The sequence below is a fragment of the Phodopus roborovskii genome, unplaced genomic scaffold (genome assembly GCF_943737965.1).
Source record: "Phodopus roborovskii unplaced genomic scaffold, PHOROB, whole genome shotgun sequence".
NCBI classification, from domain to species: domain Eukaryota; kingdom Metazoa; phylum Chordata; class Mammalia; order Rodentia; family Cricetidae; genus Phodopus; species Phodopus roborovskii.
The window spans coordinates 11,788,972-11,810,458 of record NW_026126408.1 but is presented as its reverse complement, the minus strand read 5'-3'; the positions used below and the strand labels follow the sequence as shown (position 1 = coordinate 11,810,458).

General features: G+C 39.0%; 1 protein-coding gene across 2 annotated transcripts in view; it reads left to right on the top strand.

Moving 5' to 3' along the window:
- Asxl2 (ASXL transcriptional regulator 2) overlaps positions 1-21,487 on the top strand; it is a 68,214-nt gene that overhangs the window by 11,691 nt on the left and 35,036 nt on the right. For both annotated transcript variants that reach the window (XM_051181734.1, XM_051181735.1), the window contains exons 2-4: positions 5,659-5,741; positions 15,945-16,053; positions 21,101-21,248. In XM_051181734.1, coding sequence (XP_051037691.1) covers positions 5,659-5,741; positions 15,945-16,053; positions 21,101-21,248 — 340 coding nt within the window. The remainder of the gene's footprint in view (positions 1-5,658; positions 5,742-15,944; positions 16,054-21,100; positions 21,249-21,487) is intronic.

The window sequence follows — 21,487 nt, the reverse complement described above, 5'->3', positions numbered from 1 at the left end:
AGATGGAAAATATGCTTAGGTGAAATTTGGAGGAAGGCTTCAAGTGTTTCTGAGTAGAATCATACTGTGTGGTTACTTCTTCCAGGAATGAATTATGACAGGGAGTAAAATGTTGTCTGTCACAAAATGGTGCCAAGGAGTTTCTATTGAGAACAGGTCAGCATATATCACAAGTCCCAATTTCTAGAAAGAAGGCAGATGTTCACATAAATCTCAAGGATTGTACAGGAACATTTCTCTCCAAATCCAAGTTCCCATATACCAGCCAGTGGCAAGTTCTTGGAAGCAGGACAAAATAAGGATAATAGTTATAGACATGCTCTGTTCTTTTCCTTTTCTGCACATTTTCTATATAAGAATAACTTTATTTTTTATTTTATTTTATTTTTTGTTTTTTCAAGATTGTTTCTCTATGTAGTTCTGGTTGTCCTGGAACTTGACTGTAGACTAGGCTGAGCTTGAACCAAGAAATCCACACCACACTACCGCCAAGTGTTGTAATTAAAACCCTGTGTCACCACACCCGACTCTCTGACTTTTCTGAGGGCACTAAAATGTTTTTTTTTTTTTTTTTTTTTTTTCTCTTCAGTCCCATTAGCCGTCTAGTCTATTTGATAGTTGTTCTTCACTGGCTTTTAGAGATCTTGCATAGCATAGACTTCTAAAACCATCTTACTTTGCATGTGTTCTGTTTGCTCCCCTTGACTATTAGTTACCCTGTTTAAGGCTTTTTGGTCAGTAAATAATTCTTACAGCAGGGACAGACATTTAGAGGTTATCATATTGTTAACATTTTCAGCACTGGGGAGGCAGAGGCAGGTGGATCTCTGTGAGTTCGAGGCCAGCCTGATCTACAGAACTACTTCCAGGACAGGTTCCAAAGCTACACAGAGAAACCCTGTCTCAAAAAACAAAACAAAACAAAATTAAAAAAAAAAAAAAAAAGAAAATTAACATTTTAAATGTAAAATGAAATGATACAGGTTATACAAAATTCAGACTCATCTGTCTTTGCACTTCTTGAATGTACTTATTAGATGATTGATAATTTACTGTTTTTCATTTTGTTTTGCTTTGCTTTGTTTTGTTTGCAGTAGGGTCTTAGCCCTGGCCCACTTGGAACTTGCTATGTCTATCAGGCTAGCCTAAACTCAGGGGATCCAGTGCTTGCCTCTGCCTCACTGCCTCTTGGGTGCTAGAAATAAAGGCCTGCATCACTACTTCTGGCTAAGGAGTAGTATTAGTAAGTACTTTAAGAACCTGTTTATTGTCCTTGAGTTCCCTTCCTTCCTTCCTTCTTCTTTCCTTCCTTCCTTCCTTCCTTCCTTCCTTCCTTCCTTCCTTCCTTCCTTCCTTCCTTTCTTCCTTCCCTTTCTCTCTCTCTCTCCCTCTCCCCCCCCCCCCATGAATAGTGTTCTGCCTCCATGCCAGAAGAGGGCACCACATCTCACTACAGATGGTTATGAGCCACCATGTGGTCGCTGGGAATAGAACTCAGGATCTCTGGAAGAACGCTCGATGCTCTTAACTTTTGAGCCATCTCTCCAGCCCAATCTCTCTCTTTCTAAAGAATTATTTATTTTTACTTTATGTGCATTGCTGTTTTGCCTGCGTATATGTCTTATGTGAGGGTATTGGGTCCCCTGGAATTAGTTTTGTGAACTACATCTGGTTTTTGGGAATTGAACCTGGGTCCTCTGGAAGTGCAGTAAGTGCTTTTAACAGCTGAGCCATTTCTCCAGCTCTGTTCTTGAGTTCTTTATACACTGTTTATCCTTAAAAAATATTCGTTTATGTATTTATGTATTTTATGTATATGAGTGCTAGTTGCATGTATGGCTGCATGATGGAGGAGGGCATCAGATAGAAGGCATCAGATTCCTATGGTTGTTATCCACCATGGGGTGCTGGTAGTTAAACTAAGGACATCTCGAAGAGCAGGCAATGTGCCTTTCACCACTGAGCCATCTCTCTAGCCCTATACTGCTGATTTTTAACTTTTTTTTTCATGTTTAATTGTAGTGTCATAAGAGTAATTTGTAAATTGTAGAGTTTCAGTAGAATTTCTTGTAAGACAGACACTGCCCTCCTGTGGTTAGAATAAGGTACCTGTTTGGAAAACTGCTAGCCTACATTTAGCGTGTGGTTAAAAAAATATATATATATACTATGGTATGCCACCCTTGGCATTCTTACCCCCTTCAAGAGTTTCCCTCACGTTTCCTTAGTAAATCTACACAAAGAAGGTTTAGTATTTCTGCTCAGAAATATTTTGATTTTTCTTTTCAGGTGTTTTTTTTCTCTCTCTCTCTCTATATGTGTGTGTGTGTGTGTGTGTGTGTGTGTGTGTGTGTGTGTGTATGTATATTTTTTTATTCTTAAATTTTCTTAAGGGAATTAGATAATTAAATATAACCTGGGTAGTGGTGGTGCATGCCTTTAATCCCAGCACTCAGAAGGCAGAGGCAGATGGATGTCTGAGTTTGAGCCCAGTCTGGTCTACTTCAGGACAGCCAGGCCTGTTACACATGGAAACCCTGTCTCAACACTCCCTCAACCCCCCAAAAGATAATTATAAACACAAATTGTTATCAAAAGGGAAATTGCCTTTTTTGTTATTAATATTTATTTGTATGCACATAACTCAGAAGACAACTTGCAAGAGCCACTTCTCTCCTGTGTGGGTCTTGGGGATTGAACTCAGGTCATTAGGTTTGGCACCAGGTGTTCTCACCTGCTGATCAACCTCACCATCCCAGGTCATGGTTTTGGCTTGTTTTTGTTGTTGTTACCCAGCTGTCATGGAACTCATTATGTGTCCCAGACTAACATTGAATTTGCTGCAGTATTCCTGTCTCTCCCAAGTGTTGTAATTACCGGTACAGATCACTTTGAGGGGTAGACAAACTCTACATATGTAGTCTAGGCTGGCTTCTAACTCTTGGAACTGCTGCCTCACCCTCTGAAGTGCTGGAATTACAGATACATACCATTTTGAGGCTTAACCAAAGTACTGTTGCATGTAAATAAAAGCGTTTTACTCATGATATTTTACTCTTGGTTTTTCTTACAGTATAGTGTAATTTCTGAACAGAGAAATGCTTTTTTTAAAATTTAATTTGTTTATTTTGGTTTTTTGAGACAAGATTTCTCTGTGTAACAGCTTGGAGCTGTCCTGGAACTCACTTTGTAGACCAGGCTGGTGTTAAATTCACAGAGATCCAATTTCCTCTGCCTCTGAGTACTGAGATTAAAAGGTGTGCACCACCACGATTGGCTCAGAGGGGTGATTTTTATGATGAGGTTTGGAATGTATGATTATTTTCTGTTTCTGTTTGGTTTTGTTTAATTAGTAAAAATACCATCATTAGTTATTTATAGTGAAAACTGCAGAAAAAAAAAAAACAAAAGGCTAATGGCTCAAGGAAAGCATGCTCTTTTGTTTACTTCATCTGAGTAATGCTGGTGAAATTTTTGATGAAGCTGACATCAGAAATAGAATATGGCAATGATTTTGGTGAGCAGGGGCAATTCTGCTTCAACATTGAGAGTGCTGGGATTAAAGAAATGCATTACCTTTTCTTTTTCTTTAAGATTTATTTATTATGAATACAGTGTTTTGTCTGCATGTATGCCTGCACATCAGAATTGGGTACCAGATGGTTGTGAGCCAACATGTGGTTGCTGGGAATTGAACTCAGGACCTGGGGAAGAGCAGCCAGTGCTCTTAACCGATGAACTACCTCTTTAATTCGCATCACCATTTCTTGTAGCATAGTTGCTTGTGTCTCATAATCTTCACATTTGGGTCTGTTGTATGTAATTTGTCTTTTGTGAGTTCTGTTTAGTGATTTCAGATTGACATTTTGATGCTGTTAGGATCACACAGCCATGAGGGGCTAGGGATATGTTTCATTGGGTAGTGTTACATAGCATAAAAGAAGACCTGAAATCCATTGTAACAAGAATCAGATGGATGTAGAGTATCTGAAATCGTAGCATTGAGGAAGTGGAGACAGGAGGAGCAAGAAGTTCAGGAGCATATGGGCAACCTGGGCTAGAGAATCTGTCCTCCAAAAAGCTAAAAGAAAATATCAAATGCTGTTTAAATCCTTTGGGGAAGTTTTTTGTTAGTTTTTGAGACAAGAGTCTTACTGTGTAGCCCTGACTGGCTTGAACTCACAGAGATCTGCCCACCACTACCTCCAGTGCTGGGATTAAAGGAATGTGCTACCATGCCTGGCACTATTAGCTTATATTCCTAAATTTCTACCAATCTTCTGCATACTAAATTTCAAAATATCTTAATTTTTAGAACTCTTGCAGTTATATGCATCTATTTTGAGTTTATGTTAGCTAGTGGCTAGTTTCAAAGTGTGACCTTGGTCTGTAGCTGCTACCATGTTGCCTGGGTAGATGTAGAGAGGAACAGGATGATGACATACCCCAAAGCAAGCCTAAAAACAAATTGGGAGAATTCTCTTCCTGTGTGACATTAGGAAGACTCTCTTTACTGTTTTTCAGAGCAAGAACGACATAATTTGTCTCAGATCACTCTCTATTCTAGTGTGCCCTTGCATTTCAGGTTGCTGTTGAGTTCAGGTCAGGAGGTTGTAGAGAAAAGAAAACCAGGAAACCCACTTCTGACAACCCTGTGTTTTTTCTAAATTGTGGTTTCCTTTTATCTGCTACCATTTTCAGAATTCTCAAATTTTGATTCCATTCATTCTGTCCAGACTTTAAGTTAAATTTAATAGGAAAGACAAAACAAGCTAAGTTTATTGTCTATTGCATCTGAAACACTTTTTTTTTTTTTTTTTTTTAATGAAGCATGGATTTAGCTGGGCATGGTGGTGCATGCCTTTAATCCCGTATTCAGGAGGCAGAGGAAGGTTGATCTCTAATCTCGAGGTCAGCCTGGTCTACAAAGTGAGTTCCAGGACAGCCAAGGCGATTTTACACAGAGAAATTCTATTGGGGTGATGGGAGGAAGCATGGGTTTAATTTAACTTAATAGTTTGAGGGTACAGTTAAATCATAGTGGGGAAAACTTGATGGTAGGGGCGTGAGGTAATACTACATTTACAATACTACATTTACAGTCAGCAGAGAGAGATAAGTATTTCACAGATGTAATTTAATGTAGTTATAAATATATGTTCATTTATTTGATTAAGAATTTATTGTGTATTCATGTAGTAGTAGTTTTTGATAGAAAAAAAAATTTTTTTTTTGAAATAGGATTTCCTCTGTCCTGGAACTCACTCTGTAGACCAGGCTGGCCTTCAACTCACAGAAGTCCACCCGCCTCTGTCTCCTGAATTCTGGGATAAAAGGCATGTGCCAGTTTTACCCACTAAAGTAGATAATCTTAAGATGTGTACAGTGGTGGGCCACAAGTAGGGATGTGATATGGGAGTGGAGACTAAAAGTAAGCAATTTCATATTCATTTATATGAGTAATTAAAAGGTTACTTTTAGCCTTTAGGATCTAGTTCTGCTTCAGAACTTGACTTATTTGTGATAGGAAAAGATTTGGATGAAGTCTCTAGATAATTTATGTCTTAGATATAATTATTGAACTAGTTATAATAATAGACAATTATGGAATGAGAACTTAAGTTAAGAATCCATTGTTATTATTTCCTTATTTCTCAGGTCTTAGAAAAATATCCCAATACACCCATGAGTCATAAGGAAATTCTTCAAGTTATTCAGAGAGAAGGACTAAAGGAAATCAGGTGAGTTATTAAAATATTACTAGTAGTAATTATGTTTGGTTAGAGAATCTAATAATTAGTATATGTTGGTATCCTTTGTTTTAAACATTCATTGTTTAGTATAATGTACTTTATGAACTTCAGTTTATTCATCTGTCAGTCCTTGGGGTTTTAAGTCATAGCATTTATAAGATCAAAAGTAAGTAAAGCAAATTCTTTAAGAGAAGGTAAGTAGTTATCTTTCAAAGCCATGGACCTTGATTCTTATGAAGGCCTGAAGTCATCTTTAAGCTGTTACCTATCACTTTGTGCTTGGTGATTGGATAAAAATTATTATACAGCAGCTTTAGAAGTAGGCAGTATAAGAAGGAAAAAGACATTCAAAAGAATGAAATGGGGCCAGGCAGTGGTTGTGCATACCTTTGATCCCAGTACTTGGAAGGCAGCCGCAGGCAGATCCCTGTGAGTTCAAGGCCAGCCCAGTCTACAAAGCTACACAGAGAAACCCTGTCTTGAAAACAAACAAAAACCAAAAATAAACAAAAAGAATGAAATGGGAAAGATCTTTGTGTATCAAGAAAAATGCCCAGCAAAGGGCATTATGACACATGCCTAAGTCCAAGATGCTTGAGAGAGGCTAAGGCTGGAAGCTCACTTGAACCTGAGTTCTAGACAAGCTTGGGCTACATATACATAGCAAGATCCTCTCCCCCAAAACAAACTATCAAACAAATATGGCTGCCAAGATATCCCAAGGCTTTTACAGTTAAAGAGGGTGCTAGAACTCAGTGGTTGAAAGCTTCTATCTTAGATAGCATGAGACAGAGTGAGCTAAACTGGGAATTAGGTGGGATTTTGAGACCTCAAATCCCACTCCCAGTGACAAACCACCTAATCATTCCCAATAGTTGGGGACCAAGCATTTAAGTATATGAAGTTGTGGGGATCATTCTCTTTATAAACTAGCACAACCTGTTTCATAACACCAAACCAAAGTAAAGATACAAAGTTTGTGGAGTTTTTTTTTTTTTTTTTTTTGTGTGTGTTTTTTAAACAGGGTTTCTCTGTGTAGCCCTGGCTATCCTAGAACTCATTCAGTAGACCAGGCTTGCCTAGATATCAGAGATCCTCCCGCCTTTGCCCCCCCAGTTTGGGTTGCACCACCATGGCCTGACTACTAGTGGTTTTTTGGTATGAGAGGAGCTATTTTTGAAGGTAATACTGAATGAGAAGAGGAGCACATCATATCATTTAATAGGTAAGTAATATAAACACTACAGGTTTCACATTGAAGAGAGTTGCCAGTGGTGCTTTGAGAAACACTGAGTTGGGCAAAAAAAAAAAAAAAAAAAAAGAATAGATTTTTTTTGCTCTTGGTTTTTCGAGAGAGGGCTTTTTTGTATTGTTTTGGATCCTGTCCTGGATCTCTTTAGACCAAGCTGGCCTTGAACTCACAGAGATCTGCCTGTCTCTGCCTCTCTAGTGCTGGGATCAAAAGTGTACACCACCAATGCCCGGCAACAATTACTGTTATCATTATTATTTAAAATATCACCACAATTTATTTATTTGCTATGTATACAGTGTTATGCATGCATACCAGGAGAGCGTACCAGGCAGGTCTCATTATAGATGGTTGTGAGCTACCATGTGGTTGCTGGGAATTGAACTCAGGACCTGGGTAGAGCATCAGTGCTTTTAACCTCTGAGCCATTTCTCTAGTTTGACAATTATTTTTTTTTTTAATAAGTAGCTATTGCATGATCTAGATTTTATTTTCACTTTTAATTTATTGACTGTGGGAGTTTCACATCATGCACCCCAATTCCACTCACTATCTGGCCCCCTCATATTTTCTGCTCACCCCTGCAGTGCCTCCCCCAAAGAAAATTAAAATTAAAACAAAGCAAGCAAACAAACAAGAACAAGAACTCTTCACTTCTTTCCCACCTCTCCAACACCTCTTCATTTGTCCTGGTGGCATTGGGGTTCTCTGTGTGTCACATACTATACCCCTCTTTTCTATCAGCTTTACCAGTTGATTGCAATGAGTCACTGGTCTGGTTCAAGCCCTCTGGTTTCTGGTACACCATCATCCCTGGATCCTCACTGGAACTTGCCCTGAGTCGTGGAGATCCTGGCAGTATTGTTCCACAGGACCAATCCCTTCACAAGCTCCAGCATGTCCTGCATGGGGTAGATTAGGGTGGGCCAACCCAAGGACCAGATGTGAGCCTGGATGGTAACTGAACTGGTCGGTAGGGACTACTGGGGCCATCTGCCTCAGGTGAAAGGGCAGAGTCAACTCCCGTACATCCCTGACCTCAGGATTTGTTTACGCTCACCTGCAGTGAATGGTGGGGCCATCTTTCATGAGGGTTGAGGCTGGCTCTCTTGATGCAGTGTCTAGCCACAGGCAAGACCAGCTTTCCCTGGGCCAGTAAAGGGTGGGGCTGGCTCGCAGAGCCCTTTGATTTCATCTCCATGGTTCCTGTGGGATCCGGTTGTGACACAGGTCACAGACATCAGAACAGACCCCAAGCTGCAACCAGGCTATGGACCTAGACATGGTCCTTGGCAGTAGCTAAATCTGGATGTCACCTTTGCCCCAGGTGGCAGCACAGGCCACTCAGATGGGCATGAGTCCCAGTGTTTGTGTGGCCCTCGGATGGCCCCAGACCTCATGTGTCTGTATGGCTTTCAGTGGGAACAGGAGCCTCTGAAGTCAACACAGATCCTGGCTGCAGTAGGGCCACAGACTTAGATATGGCACTCACCTGTAGCTCTGGCCCGAATGTCATCATGACATTGGCTAGCAGTGTAGGCTGCTCAGATCTGCGTGGCCCATGATAGCAACCTGGGTTTAGGTAGTTCACCTGACCCTGGCACCCATGTGGTCCTTAGTGGAGCCATATATGTTAATCTAGACTTTGGGTGTTATAGGACCAACGACTCAGACATGGTCTTCAGGAGCAGCCTGGGTGGGCCAGATGACACCATGGCTCCAGGTATCAGCATAGATCTGTATGACTCCCCAGATTTCAACAAGTCCATAGGCTGCAGCTGGAGACCCCAGGTCTCTATGGGTCCTAGTGGCTACTTTGGCCACACACTTCATAGACCCCAGCTGCATCTGGACCATAGATCCAACCATGGCCCCAGGTAGTATCCTGGCTACAGGAAGAAGCACACTGACCACTCAGATCAGGATGGCTCTGGCAGCGGCATGGCCCCTGGACACCAATAAGGCTACAGGTTGCAGCCTAGACCCCAGGCTCCATGTGGCTTTTGGTGGCAACATAGGCTGCAAACTTCAACACAGACCTCAGCTGCAGTATATTCACGGACACAGCCAGATATTCTCCTTGGCAGTAGCCAGGGTCTTTTTGTCACTATAGCCCCAAGTAGCTGTGAAGACCACCGAGATTGGCCCCAGGTGGCGGCCCAGACCACTGGAGTCAGCATGGCCCTCAATGGCAACAGGAGCTACTGAACACAGACCCTGGCTGCAGTAGGGCCATGGACCCAGATATGGCCTCCAGCTGCATCCCTGGCCTGAATGTTGCCATGGCACCAGGTAGTTGTTACTAAGGTCTATATGGCCTTGGCTGTATCATGGCCCTTGGGTACCAACATGGTTAATCAGACTCAGGCAACCAATCAGACAGCCTTCAGTTGCAACACGAGTCACAGATGTTGGCTCAGACCCTGGCTGCTGTAGAGCCATGGACCCAGGCATGGCGCTTGTCAGCCTGGCCTGGACATCACCATGGCCCCAGGTGGCAAGCAGTGTCTGCCTTCATTCATTTTCTTCATTTATTTCGTTCTGTCTCTTTCCAAAGTACATGAACCATTCTATTTCTCTTTCTTTCCCATTTCTCCACCACATATTTGCTCATCATTATGGAACTTACCTGCCTGGCACCTGGCTAGCCCCCACTTGAACAGAACAGCAAAAGGGGGGCCATGGATGTCTTCCTGCCAGCCAAGGCCTTGAGGACCCCTGCTGGCCTATGGTTGGCTAGCACTTACTCGAGCAGAACTACAGAATGGGGGTGGGTAGATATCTTCCCGCCATCTAGGGCCTTCAGACCCCCCCCCCCAAGATTTTAATTTTAATTTTCTTTACTGTGATACTATGCTTCAGATTTGCTTATTTTTGTGGTGCTGGGGATTGAATACAAGGCATTGTTGGATTCCATTTCGGTGAGTGATCTGTCCCTGAGTCATGTACCCAGCCCATGAGATATTTTCAGTTGGTTCTTTTCTAGAGCAAAAATTTCCCTTCTGTGTGTGAGAGGCACAGTAAAAAGACCACTGAAATGGCTTCTTTATTAGGGAATAGGTATTTACTGTGAATAAGAGAAAGTATCCAGAAGCATCTGGAAGAGTTCAGAGCACTGAGAAAAAGATGTAGATTGGTCATATATAGACAGGGCTATTTGCAAGAGAAGTGAAAGCATGGGTTAGAAATAGAAAAATGATGCCCCTTTAAAGAAGGACAAGAAGGGACCAGGGAGGGAAGCGCCTGGAGGCTAATGTGGACTTTGAAATGTGTAACAGGTATTTGTGATACCTATGGAGCCTGGAGGCCTGCGTGGGCTTTCATATGTTGATAGTTGCTACAGGTATATCCCAAAATGTCTCTTCTGTAGTTCATCTTGAGCTCATTTCTGGATATGTGAACTGTCTAAGACGGAAGTGCCCTTCCTTTTGGAGCTGGTGCTGTGGTGAATGTCTGTATCTCAGCTTCTTTGGGTAGTTGAGACTAGAGTATTGCACATTTCAGTCTGGCTGGAGTAACCTAGTAAGCCCCTGTTTTAGAAAGGAAGAAACCAAAAATCAGAAAGGGGCCAGTGAAATAGATCAGCAGTGCCTGCTGCCAAGCCTGGTAGTCCCAATTTGAGCCTTGGAACCCACATGGTGGAATCAGCCTACACATGAATGAGGTGAACTCACCTACACAGACTTTATAAACAAACATAGCAGAAGAAAAAGAAGTTTTAATCGTGGTCACACATTAATAAGTTGAAAATTAATTAGGTTTATTTCACTGATACGAAGTTATAAATGAGCATACCTCATTTTTGAAGTAATAGCTTTCTGTAAGTTTAAGTATAAACATTTATAAATTAAAACACTAAAAGGCTGTTTATGCCTGGTGGTGGTAGCTCCCACTTTTAATCCCAGCATTCAAGGCAGAGGCAGGCAGAAGCTCTGTGAGTTTGAGGCCAGCCTGGTCTACAAAGTGACAGTACAGCTAGGGTCTTGAAAAACCAAAAAAAAAAAAAAAAAAAAAAAAAAAGAAAGGAAGGATCCCAGCTGGAGAGATGGCTCAGTAGACTGCTCTTCCATAGGACCCAGGTTCAGTTCCCAACAACTGTGTGGTAGCTCACAACTGTAATTAGTTTCAGGGAACCTGACACCATGGCGAAACACCAATGCACGTGACAAATAAAAAACAACAAAAAATTGAAAAAAGAATGAAGTTCTTTTTCTTCGCCTGTAAGATTACTCAAAGGTAAAAAGCATTTGCTGTACACACCACAGTCTGGATCCCATGGTAGGAGTGGAAGGGGGAGAACCCACCAAAAGCACACAGGCAGTTTTCTTTTTTTTTTTTTTCTTTTTTGTTTTTCAAGACAGGGTTTCTCTGTGGTTTTGGAGCCTGTCCTGATACTAGCTCTTGTAGACAAGGCTGGTCTTGAACTCACAGAGATCTGCCTGCCTCTGCCTCCCTAGTGCTGGGACAAAAGGTGTGCGCCACCACTGCCCGGCTTCAGGCATTTTTTTTTTTAATTTTTAAGTTACATGTTTTTCTAAGATTATCTTATGCCTTTGTGGTTAAGCCTTTCTCTTATCTACTGGTTGTAGTCTGTCAAGCCTGCAAACTTGGTAGGATTGTCAAAAAGGAAAATATTTTATAAATAGAAACAAAACCAATAGATATTCATAGAAAAAACTTTTTGTTGTTTATTATTATTCCCTCTTCTTTTTTGGTGGGGTGGGAGGAAGGTAGGATCTCAGAATACCCAGGCTGGTCTGGAACTTTTGAAACTTGTAAGTGATGAGATCACAGGTGTATATCACCTTTTCCAGCTTCCTGTTGTGTTGTTTTTTTTCTTGAGCCAGGATTTACTTAGTAACCTATGTTGGTCTAGAACTCTTAGATCTCCTGAGAGTAGAAGCATGTTCCTCCCCCAACAGCAGCATCTGTTGTTCAGATTCTCATCAACTTCTATTACAGATCAAAGAGAAGAAAATAACCCCCCAGAGCCCATAGTTGATGGCTTTATGATGACTCCTTGCAATCAAAATGCATGGGGGAACAAAGTACTATTACAGAATTCACACTTAACTGTGAGCTGCTCTGATAATTACACTTTTTCATAGAATTCAAGTATTTCACTTGTTTTTCTAAAGTAATTTATTTAGACTATATAGCTGAATATAAGTGCAATTTAAACAGTGATGTTGTGGACTCATTTGTACATTTAAAAATTTTTAATGTTTTATGTAACAATATGGGGATTGTTAGTATTGTTAGAAGATGAAGCTTGTAAAGAAAAATTAAAATCTTTTTTTTTTTCCCTCCTCTTGTTTTCTTGGGGTACATTCCAACTCCAGAAGGTAAGAAGTATTACTTTATTCTAAAGGAGTATAAAACAATTATAATGCAATCTTTTACAAGTTTTGTTGAATGTACCTTTGTGTGCATGATTTTTACTTGTAATAGTATATAAATGTTAGTTATAAATGAGATTGTTTGTTAATTTTTACAATTTGTAACCATTACATGGCCATAATTTTAGAAATTGTTGACATTAAGATTTATCAAAATTGTCATTTGTCTTATAACACTGAAGTACTATTCAGCATGTTAATGAAAATACTTATACACCTATGTGTGTTGCCTATTGCTTATAAGATTGAAAATATATTTGCTTGATTGATACAGAGAAAATACTGGTAAATGCTTAGTTTAAACTAGCCAGAACAGATAAAAATTCATAGTCTAAGTCCTTTATTGAATTGACCTTTTGTCTGTGTTTGCTTGTCACTTTAACCTTTGGTAATAGCAATTCCCTTTTTTTATAGTATTTTTTTTTTTTTTTAAATTTCAGTCATGTGACTTTCATGTGAGGCTTGAGAACCAGGGAACCATATCTATTTTCATGTCATAGATATGCCATGTTTGCTTATAGCTTGAGATTAATCTCTCTTAACATTAATTAGTACTCTGTTAAGTTCATTTATAGTAACATACCCATATTGTTATGAATGAAGCTTAATTAAGGTTTAAAATTTTAAGTTATATGTGTGTATGATGTGTGAATGTAGTTACATGTGTATCACAGTGCTCTTGTGGCAGGATCTTTGATTTTGGTCTGTTGGACACTGTGCAGGTAGTAGTGGCGATCTTATCTTTGAGGTCATAATGACAGGCTGGGCTGTTTCTTGTCTTCTGGTCTGTTTTTGATTGTTTTGTTTTGAGCAGGTCTCTGTCTCCGAAATGCTGGGCTTAGAGATGTGTGCCTCCATGCCCAACTTTCTATGGTCTTATCCGTGTGCATGGTACCACCTAATAACCCATTCCTATTTTAGTATTTGTTTTTGAGGCTTGCAGTAAAAGCCATTTAATATAACCTAAGATTTACCATAACTCTAAGTTATGTCTCTGAAAGTATTTCTGATAGAAAAAATATTAGGAATTGGTTAAGTGGTTGAGTCATAATAGCTACTTAAAAAACTCAAGAGTTTCAACATCCGTATCCATGTGTGGCATGATAGCTCTGTCGCAGAGGTGGAAAGCAAAACCAGTCTATGGTCACCAGGCCAGAGCACTTGCTATTCATTCAGAGGACCCAGTTCTGTTTCTAAAAAGTAGCTTTTTAAAGAAACAGAAAGTAATTTGTTATACAAAATTACTTTGCCAAATAAGTCATAACTATCCAATAAGGACAGTGATATAACATTTTAATGTCTCCAGTTCAGTTCTTGTATAGTTATACTCATAATTTATTTTCTTCACAAAGGTTCTGGGCTTCAATTTCTGTGTTCACATTGGTAGCTCTTTTTCCTGGAACCATTAAGTTTTATACTTAGTTTCATATTTACTTTGGAGATTAACACTGGGATTTGTTAAGAACTTTAAGCATCTCAGCTGGGCCATAGTGGTGCACACCTTTAGTGCCAGCATTTGGAAGGCAGAGACAGGCGGATCTGTGAGTTCCAGGAGAGCCAGGGCTACATAGAGAAATCTTGTCTCCAGGAAAAGAAAATAAAGAAAACTTTAGGCATCCTAATCATCTGTAGTAAGATAGATAGGTCACAATACCCTTATAGGAATGAAGAAACATTCTGCTTCTTTCAAACCTACTTTTAAATTTTATGACCTATTATCATAAAATTAAAATGTTAGGTATTATAATGAATCAATATTTAAAATGACCATGGCTAAGATGGGAGTTAGGTATTTCATGTGTGTTATGTTTATATAAACTCTTAGATATCTTTGTCTCATAGACAGTTAAGTTGTTTTGCCCCTCAGTAACTGTGAGAAACAAGCAAACAAAAAACTACTTGAGGCTTTAATCAGACTCCAGACCATTCCCTGACTCTGTATATATACTTCTGTATGAACTGTCAACATGATTTCTTGTTACTTTTCTGTTTTCTAAGATGCATGGGCATATTGCTTTACATGTTGCAGCACCAAATGCCAGGCATAGTGTCCTATACTTGTAATTCCAATGCTTAAGTGATGGAACTAGGTAGATTGCCTTGAGTTTGATGCAGGCTGGACCACATTGAGAGTTCCATGCCACTTCAGACTTGAGCTACAGAGTAAGGATTCTATCCCAAAACAAAAACAAAAGAAATCCTACAAATCATACAAAAAATATCTACTTTTGTTAATACTATAGCCCTTGACCTTAGACTAACACTTGATTTTTAGGAATATGTTCTGTTATATTTTATTTTCTATATTTTATTACTGTCCTTAATTTGAAGTTTTTGTTTGTTTTTCAAAACAGGATTTCTCTGTGTAGTCCTGGCTGTCCTAGAACTTACTCTTATAGAGCAGGCTGGCCTTGAACTCAGAGATCGCCTGCTTCTGTCTGCCAAAATATGGGATTAAAGGCGTGAAGTCACTATGCCTGGCCTTCCTGTTTCTTAATGTACAAGTACTTAACATTAGCTCCATAATCTTTTCTTTTTCTTTTTAAAAATCATTTACTTTTTATTTTATGTGCATTGCGTTTTGCCTGCATGTGTTTCTGTGTGTGTTGGATGCCTTGGAACTGGGTGCTGGAAATTGAACCTGGGTTCTCTGGAAGAGCAGCAGCCGGTGCTCTGATCTGCTGAGCCATCTTTCCAGTCCTAGTCCCATTTCCTTAATGCAGTGACAAACCAATGTAAGGACTCTGTGAATTTTATTGCCACCCCCCAAGAGTACCAATAAGGTCTGATGACACTTGGAAAGGAGTTAAATACACCCCACACACACCAGGAGCCTGCCTTATATAGTAGAGAGTGGCATTGAACTTGTTTGCCTCAGTCTCCTAAATTTTGGGGTTATAGTGGGGTGCCATCATGTCCATCCAGAAAAAGATTTTTTGCATCTACATAATAAATTATTATGTACTTAAAATTTCAGAAAATGGGAAAGAAAGCTAATCCATGCAAAATCAGAAGTCTGTTAAATACCTTTTAAAGTGCTCGCCTGCGAAGTTTAAGTACAAGAAACCATGGCAACTTGTTTTACAAATCAGATTTAGTTTAGTACAACAGCATACAAGAGGATAAATATTTATTTGAACCTGTGTGTATGTGTGTTTGTTTGTGCATAAGTGTGAGCACGTATGAATGCATGTGTGCATGCTTTCCACTTTCATATATCCTTGTAAATAAAGTAGATTTGCAAAATAAATTTGATATTGCTCTATGTGGCTTTTTTGTTTTGCTTAAGTATTAGATGAAGGATATTTCTCCCCTTTAGATACTCAAGGATGAATTTTCCATTTTCTCTCCATGGCAATCTCTTTCTATACTGGTTTTTGTGTGTGTGTGTGTGTGTGTGTGTGTGTGTGTGTGTGTGTGTGTATAGTTAGTAAAAAATTATTTAAAGAAAGGGATATTAATTAAAATTTTAAGCCAGAATTACAAAGAATATTCAGAGATAATCTAATCACTATGCTCTTCACCTTCTTTGCTTTGTAGCGGGACTTCCCCTCTTGCATGCTTAAATGCCATGCTGCACACAAACTCCCGAGGTGAAGAGGGCATCTTCTATAAAGTCCCAGGTAGAATGGGAGTATATACTTTGAAGGTAAGTTTCTGGGGAGACAAGAAATAGTAAGTGACAATATTTAATAATTGAGTCACACAGACAGAAGTCTGTTTATGAGGGACTTATATCCAGGAAGAAATAATATTTCAACCCTAAAATAAGTAAGTAAATAAGTTTTGGGGAGGGAGGTGTTCTAGGAATTGAATTTAGGAGTCATGGATACTAAGAAGGCACTGTTGTATATATTCTCATTTAAAATAATTTGTTTGAGATTTATTTTATGTGTATCAGTGTCTTGCCTGCATGTATGTCTGTGTGCCACATACATGCAGTACTCATGGATTCCAGAAGGGGGTGTTGAATTTCCTGGAACTAGAGTTTACAGATGGTTGTTAGAGACTGTGTGTGTGTGTGTGTGTACTGGGGATTGAACCTGGGTCCTCTGGAAGAGAGGTCAGTGCTCTTAACCGCCGAACCCTTTCTCTAGCCGCTATTTCTTCTTTTAAAGATCTTCAAAACATTTAAATTACAAATTGGGAATTATTTTGAAACATACTGCATAGAACCATAGATTCTTTACTCATGGACTTTCCCACTAAAGGTTATTATTCCTTTTTTTATAATAAAACTAAAGTTGAAAAGATAAAATCTTGACCAGTGTTGATCATATTGCATTAGAACACAAATAGGAATTTTGAACCTTTGAGCCGGGTGATGCATGCCTTTAATCCCATCACTCCAGAGGCAGAGCAGGCACATCTCTGAGTTTGAGGCCAGCCTCGTTTACAAAGTGAGTTCCAGGACAGCCAAGGCTGTTACACAGAGCAATCCTGTCTCCAAAAACAAACAAAAAAGAATAGGAAGGTTGATCAGATTTAACTCCCACATTTCTTCTTTCATAACAAGCTGGCTAATATCTAATTTGTACACTGAAATGGTGACCTTTTCACTTATGAGTAGGAAAACCAATCTAAATGAGCTTAGTAAGTAGGCTAGAGAATTTATTAACTCACACAGGTAAACATTCGTGGGAAATCCATGCTGGATCCAGCTGATCAAAAGATGTCATCTGGTCTTGGTCTCTGTTCTTTCTTTTAGCTTTATTCTCAGTCAGCCTCTCCTCATCGTATATGAATTCATTCTGCGTCTCCATTCTACAAACTGTAAGTCTAGAGAGACAAGAGTCCAGTGACTAAAGCAAGAGGCTCCCACCTCATTCAGATTTGACTGACTTGGTTTGGCCCAACCCATGTGACACCATACATGAATTATGGCTATTGACATATGTATAGAACCATTATCACCCTTGATGTAAGGTTATGGTTAAGCTTTTGACAGCATGATAATAAAGGAGAAGGTTTGTTTCTCAAAGGGAGTTTATCAGCAAACCAGAATGGATGTTTGCAGACTATTATACCCAAGGTGACACATCCATAGGGACCTATGTTGCCGTACCTGTTATCTCTGAGCTATCACAATGCTCAGTGGTAGTATGGAGTCCACTAACATTAAGGACCTCTAGCTTGAGGTGCTGAGATAGTTCAGCATGTAAAGGCACTGACAACCTGTTTTTGTTCCTCTGGGCACATATAATTGAAGGAAAGAACCAACTCCCACAAGTTGTCCTCTAACTTTCATGTGTGTGCTATGGCATACAGGTGACCATAATCACACAGTAAGTAACATAAAACAAAACACAATAAATGAACATCTTCCAGGTGTGGTGGCCTTGCATCCCTTTAATCCCAATACTTAGGAGGCAGATGTAGTTATCTCTAAGTTCTAGCCAATCAAGCCTAGATCCTGTCTCAAAACAAAAGAGGAGTAAATCTGCACATATAGCATCTGAATGTGGTGGCATATTATTATCAATCATAGTGCTCAGGCCAAGACAAAAGATCGTGTCCAGTTCTAGATCACCCTGAGCCACAGAGTGAGCTCAAGGCTGGTCTGTGCAATATAGCACAACCTTATTATGCTCTTTAATCTTAATCTTAACTTCCTCTGACTCTTTATGGTGTCTAACTTGTGGGTGTTATGAGATCTTAGTTCCAAATGAAGCTGTTACATACTTTCTTTCTTTATTTTAGCTATTCTAGATTGCCCATGATTTTAATTGCATTCATTAAATGCACACTGCGCTGTAGAGATGGAAAGAAAAGCTCAAAATGTATTTTCTGTCATTATATAAAACAGTACAGTTCTTTTGATATGAGGTGTTTGGGTGTTTCTCCCTCATATCAAGCTAGGAGCCTTTAAATTTAACTCAGTTTTTACACTATCAGGCTGTTGTGACAGGCAAAGGGCCCAGTACCAAAGGATATCCTTCACTTTAGCTGTTAGTTACAAGTCTTTGGTTGTGACCTAAGCTCTGATAGATCAGCTATAATTGATGTTCCCATGTCCTTATTCTTAGATATGATTAACTTTGTAGACTTGCTTATGAGAGATGTAGATAAAAGACATTTATAAAGTGAGGTGTGGTCATTGAGTATGGAATCTGTCTTGGCCTCCAAGCACAAATTTGATTTTAGGCATGTGCTAGCTCATCCAAAACCCTGGTCTTTAGAGTTTTTATGGAAGATTTGTGATATGCTCATGATTCCATCATTGGCCATCAACTTAAACCTTCATCCTTGAGAAGTTGGGCTAAAAGTTCCAACTTTATAATCACATTAAAAAAAAAAAAAAATGGCTCTTAGTAGTCACCCTCCACTCTGAGCCAGGCCATTCAGAAGCAGATAGTCATCTGAACAGACTCTTAACCCGTAGGAGCTGCTAACTCACCTAGGCACTGTTTCCTGAACTAGAGTCAAAGACCAAATAGCAGACAGAACAAATAGACTTTTCTAATCCTGGTATTGGTTAGGAAAGTACAAAAGTTTTGATGCTGTATATCAAGAGCTCAGAATTGATTGTTAAGAGTACTTGCTGATGTTAAAGAGGAACAGGATTCAGTTTCGATCCTTGCGGCCTCTTCTGGCGTCTTCAGGCACTGCACACACATTGTGGAAAACTCTCACACACTTAAGATAAATAAAATATTTAAAGAAGAAGAAAACAAAAACTCAGAGTTCAAATAATTTATCTTATCATATTGTCAAATTTGTGTCAGAAATAGAGACTGTTGAATAATCTATAGTTCCTAGTTCCTAATCTCTTTAATGCTCACATTTTAATAATTAAAATATTTCATATTTATAAAATATACTGTGAAACTCTACCATTATAATAAAGCCAAGTAAAGATTAGTTTTGGATAAAAGGGTCTAGGAAGTTTGTGTTATTTATTTGTAAGATTTAAGCTGGGCGTGAACATATTCATAAAAGGAGTGAAGACCTTCAAGGATAAGTAGCGCAGATGAAGGGACAGATAAAATTCTGAGTGAATTTGAAAGAGAAAATTGGATTAAGTGATAATTCACTGGAGTCGTGATAATTGATAAACATTAGTTAATTATAGTTTCACCCTGATTTGAGCTCTTCGTTTGGGTGGGCTGGTGAGTAAGTAGATAACAGAGAGGTCTTCAGAGAGAACAATGTCATCAAATCTTATGTTTTAAGATTCTCACGGAAAGGAGATTACAGTTTGGAGTAGGAACTTAGGTAGACCCAAGGGCCATTTGAGGCATAGAACACATTGCGTTTGGTATGTGTTAAAACAAAACAAAACACAGTGGGTGAGAAAAGATATTAAGATTTGGGGCATGAGCCATTGATCCCAAAGGGATCACAAATTTTTTGCAAAAAGAAGATAATTATATTTGTATTTCAGATACTTGTTGAACCTACAGGTCAAGATGTCTGGCTGGCAACTAACTCTATAAAAGCTGTCCTGCATTTTGAAGGAAGGAATATAAAAATATGGGGTCTGTATTTTAAGAAAGTGTATAACATAAGAGATGGATTGGAGAGAAATTTAAGTGGAAAATAACTGTTCTTGTTCATTTGGACTTATGGTCTTGGTTATGTCATGTGATGCCAGTTAGATGTAGGGTAACTTTTTTGTGTCTGTCAGTTCACTTTTTAATGTGAGTATAAAAATAAATATTTGGGACAACAAAGTGCAGATGGAAAGAAAATCCATAAAAGAAATAACACTTATTCCCATTAATTGTATATGTTTTTTGTACTATGTAAATACATAGTAACTAATATTGAGCCATTGTAAAGGCACTATTGTGAACATATTAGCTAATTTAATTGCTATGTGATGTTTTAAGGTAGGTGTTATTACCCCACCTTAGAAATTAAGTTATGAGAGATTAATTTAGACTCAGACTGTGTAATTAGGAGAATATAAAGCCCTACTTCCCTAGGCTTTCATATGCTACTACCCTACCCTTTTTTTCTCATATTAAATGGTCCTAGTTATCCTTTCTGGTTAACATTCTCATTACTCAGAGCTAAAACTAAAGAGATTGATGTGATTCTTTAAAAAAGGGAAAAAAACGGGTTGGGTAGTGGTGGCTAACACCTTTAATCCCAGCACTCAAGAGGCAGATGAAGGTGGATCTCTGAGTTCGAGGCCAACCTGGTCTACAAAGGGAGTTCCAGGACTGAGAAACACTATCTCAAAAACAAAACAAGCAAAAACAAAAAAAATACATACAAAGAACAAAACAAAAATTCCTTTTCTTGCTGCTATTCATTAATGAACTTTGAGGATCCAGTTTGGTGAAAATAATGCAATGATCTTGTTCTCCTGACTTTTAATTCTGTAATTGAAACACACACACACACACACACACACAATCATATGTCTGACAAAATTATTAGCTTTTTAAACTTGAACATTATATCTTTTACCTGGATTTATATCTACTAGTTTTGGTGTAATTTAAATATACATTGTGCCTGCATATATGAACGTTATCAATAATTTTTATCTTCTGGATGTAGATGGAAAATTAACTTATTTGACCCAAAAAAGGGAAGTATCAGGATGTCAGCAAATATTGGTGGTTTTACTATTTTATAATAATAAAAATTAATCAGTTAATTAAGTTACTGCATTATGTATTAGAAATTTAGTTTCGATTTGCTAAAATGGTGATAATCCTAACAGGATATGCCTACATTTTCAGAAAGATGTACCAGATGGAGTGAAAGAGCTGTCAGAAGGTTCAGAAGAAAGCAGTGATGGTCAGTCAGATTCTCAGAGCTCTGAGAACAGCAGCAGCAGTGATGGTGGCAGCAACAAAGAGGGGAGAAAGAGCAGGTGGAAGAGGAAAGGTAATCGCCACTGCTCCAGGGCAGTGATTTATCGCTCTCCCCAGCCGTCAGCTTATTCCCTTTAAGCATAGTGCTCTGCAGTAGCTTCCTGCAGGGGTGGAGGTGGTTGTGTTTTCCTTGCCGGACACAGTGCAGCAGCTACCAGCCTCATGGACCTCTTGGACTGTGACTGAAGAATTTTCAAAATTACTTTTCTAGCTGGGTTTGGTGGCACACACCTTTAATCCCAGCATGTGGGA